The sequence below is a fragment of the Mandrillus leucophaeus genome, unplaced genomic scaffold (assembly GCF_000951045.1).
Source record: "Mandrillus leucophaeus isolate KB7577 unplaced genomic scaffold, Mleu.le_1.0 Scaffold308, whole genome shotgun sequence".
NCBI lineage: Eukaryota > Metazoa > Chordata > Mammalia > Primates > Cercopithecidae > Mandrillus > Mandrillus leucophaeus.
In genome coordinates this window covers 354,238-356,119 of record NW_012103232.1, presented here as the reverse complement: position 1 = coordinate 356,119, position 1,882 = coordinate 354,238, and the positions used below count along the sequence as shown (strand labels likewise).

The 1,882-nt window shown below is 44.2% G+C and overlaps 1 protein-coding gene across 1 annotated transcript in view; it reads right to left on the bottom strand.

Annotated features, from left to right (window-relative positions):
* Nucleotides 1-1,882, bottom strand: part of PI4KA (phosphatidylinositol 4-kinase, catalytic, alpha) — a 162,328-nt gene that overhangs the window by 122,440 nt on the left and 38,006 nt on the right. The window contains exon 8 of the mRNA XM_011987359.1: nucleotides 954-1,140. Within this exon, the coding sequence (XP_011842749.1) occupies nucleotides 954-1,140 (187 nt within the window). The remainder of the gene's footprint in view (nucleotides 1-953; nucleotides 1,141-1,882) is intronic.

Here is a 1,882-nt window from a genome sequence, read left to right as displayed (position 1 = left end):
TTCAGCACTTGCTCCATGCTATCCAAATTGTTCTCATTGTTCTCATATTGGCCAGGCTAGTCTTCTAACTCCTGACCAGCAAGTTCAAACTTGAGAGTCTGGCCTTGATGACATCATCACCCATACCCATTCAAATCTGTCTTGAACCATCCTAGCTTGATTGTAACAACTTCAGGGCCCCTGGATCTTTATTTTTCAATTTTTGGGGGGATGGAGTCTCACTCTGTTGCCCAGGCTGGAGTGCAGTGGTGCAATCTCAGCTCACTGCAACCTCCACCTCCAAAGTTCAAGCGATCCTCCTAACTCTGCCTCCTGAGTAGCTGGAATTACAGGGATCCATCACCATGTGCAGATAAAGTTTTGTGTTTTCTAGTAGAGATGAGACTCCACCATGTCGGCCAGGCTAGTCTTCTAACTCCTGACCTCAAGTGATCCGCCTGCTTTGGCCTCCCAAAGTTGGGATTATAGGCATGAGCCATGCATCCAACCGAGGTCCCTGAATCTGACCAAAGCTCTGGCCGTTTAAGGATTCGAACAATGGCACTGGTGTTTTCTCTGGTATCACCCTAAAGGTCATCCAAAGGTACACAAATACGAAAAAGTCAGGTTTTGTATTAACCCAAAGAGCCACCCCTTAGAGGGAGTCAAGCCCAGGAAAAGCACTGGGCTTGGAGTCAGAATCCCTGGACTGGATGCAGCCCAGCTGCTGGCCTACATATCCATGATGTGTTTGATACCGATTTCCTGACCTCCAAATGGGGATGCATGGGTGCCTCCCCAGCATGGTTGCTCAAGGATTAAATGAGAAACTAGTGCACAATGATTCCATGAATGTTACTCTGCTTCCTTCATTAATCTGCAAGTTTATGACTATTAAATGGTACTTTGAAATACTGGTACTCTGAGTTTTTCTTTTAAAAATACAAGCTTTCACCACTAGCAATTTTACTGACATATCCATAGTCTGTTCATCCATCAGTTCTTTGCTTACCAAGTTTAAGAGTTCCCGAAGCATTTCCAATGGAATGTTAAACTCCTTATATGTGACGCCGTTGAAAAGGGGAGAGACGGAGAAACTGGAGCTGATGGTTGAAAAGTAGTACTCAGGCTCTAGGGCAGTCCCATCGGGCAAGCAGGAGGCTGGTGGGAGATAAAGCTGGAAACTCAGCCATGGTCACAGGCAACTAGGGTACTTCCTCAAGCTGACTCCTCTAATAACCAACAAAGGTGCAGATTTTGCTTTTGTTTATATCCCAATTCTCTGCATGTTTTAAAATTAACAACTAAAGGGTAGATTGCAAATCCTTGGGGACTGATGCCCCTCACCTGTGTCTTTCAGGTCTAAGACTCAGATATGATGGTCCTAATATTTCCATCTTAGACGATATAACTTAATATGTGGGAAGTGAAAAAATAATTATACCCTTTTTATTTTTATTTTTATTTTTTTTGAGACTCGCTCTGTTGCCCAGGCTGGAGTGCAGTAGTGCGATCTCAGCTCACTGCAACCTCTGCCTCCCAGGTTCAAGCAATTCTCCTGCCTCAGCCTTCCGAGTAGCTGGAATAACAGATGCCCATCACCACACCCAGGTAATTTTTGTATTTTTAGTAGAGACAGCGTTTCGCCATGTTGACCAGGCTGGTCTTGAACTCCTGATCTCAAGTGATCCACCTGTCTCAGCCTCCCAAAGTGCTGGGATTACAAGCGTGAGCCACCATGCCCAGCCAAATTATACCTTTTTAAAGGTGAAGAGATATGAAAGCTTGAGGTCTACAGGGCCTGAGATATTTTCCCACCAAAATTAGAATAAAAAATGCACACTACTAGAACTTTCAAAATCAGAGCAAATAAGTGAAATACACCTGTCACTAAAAGACAAAT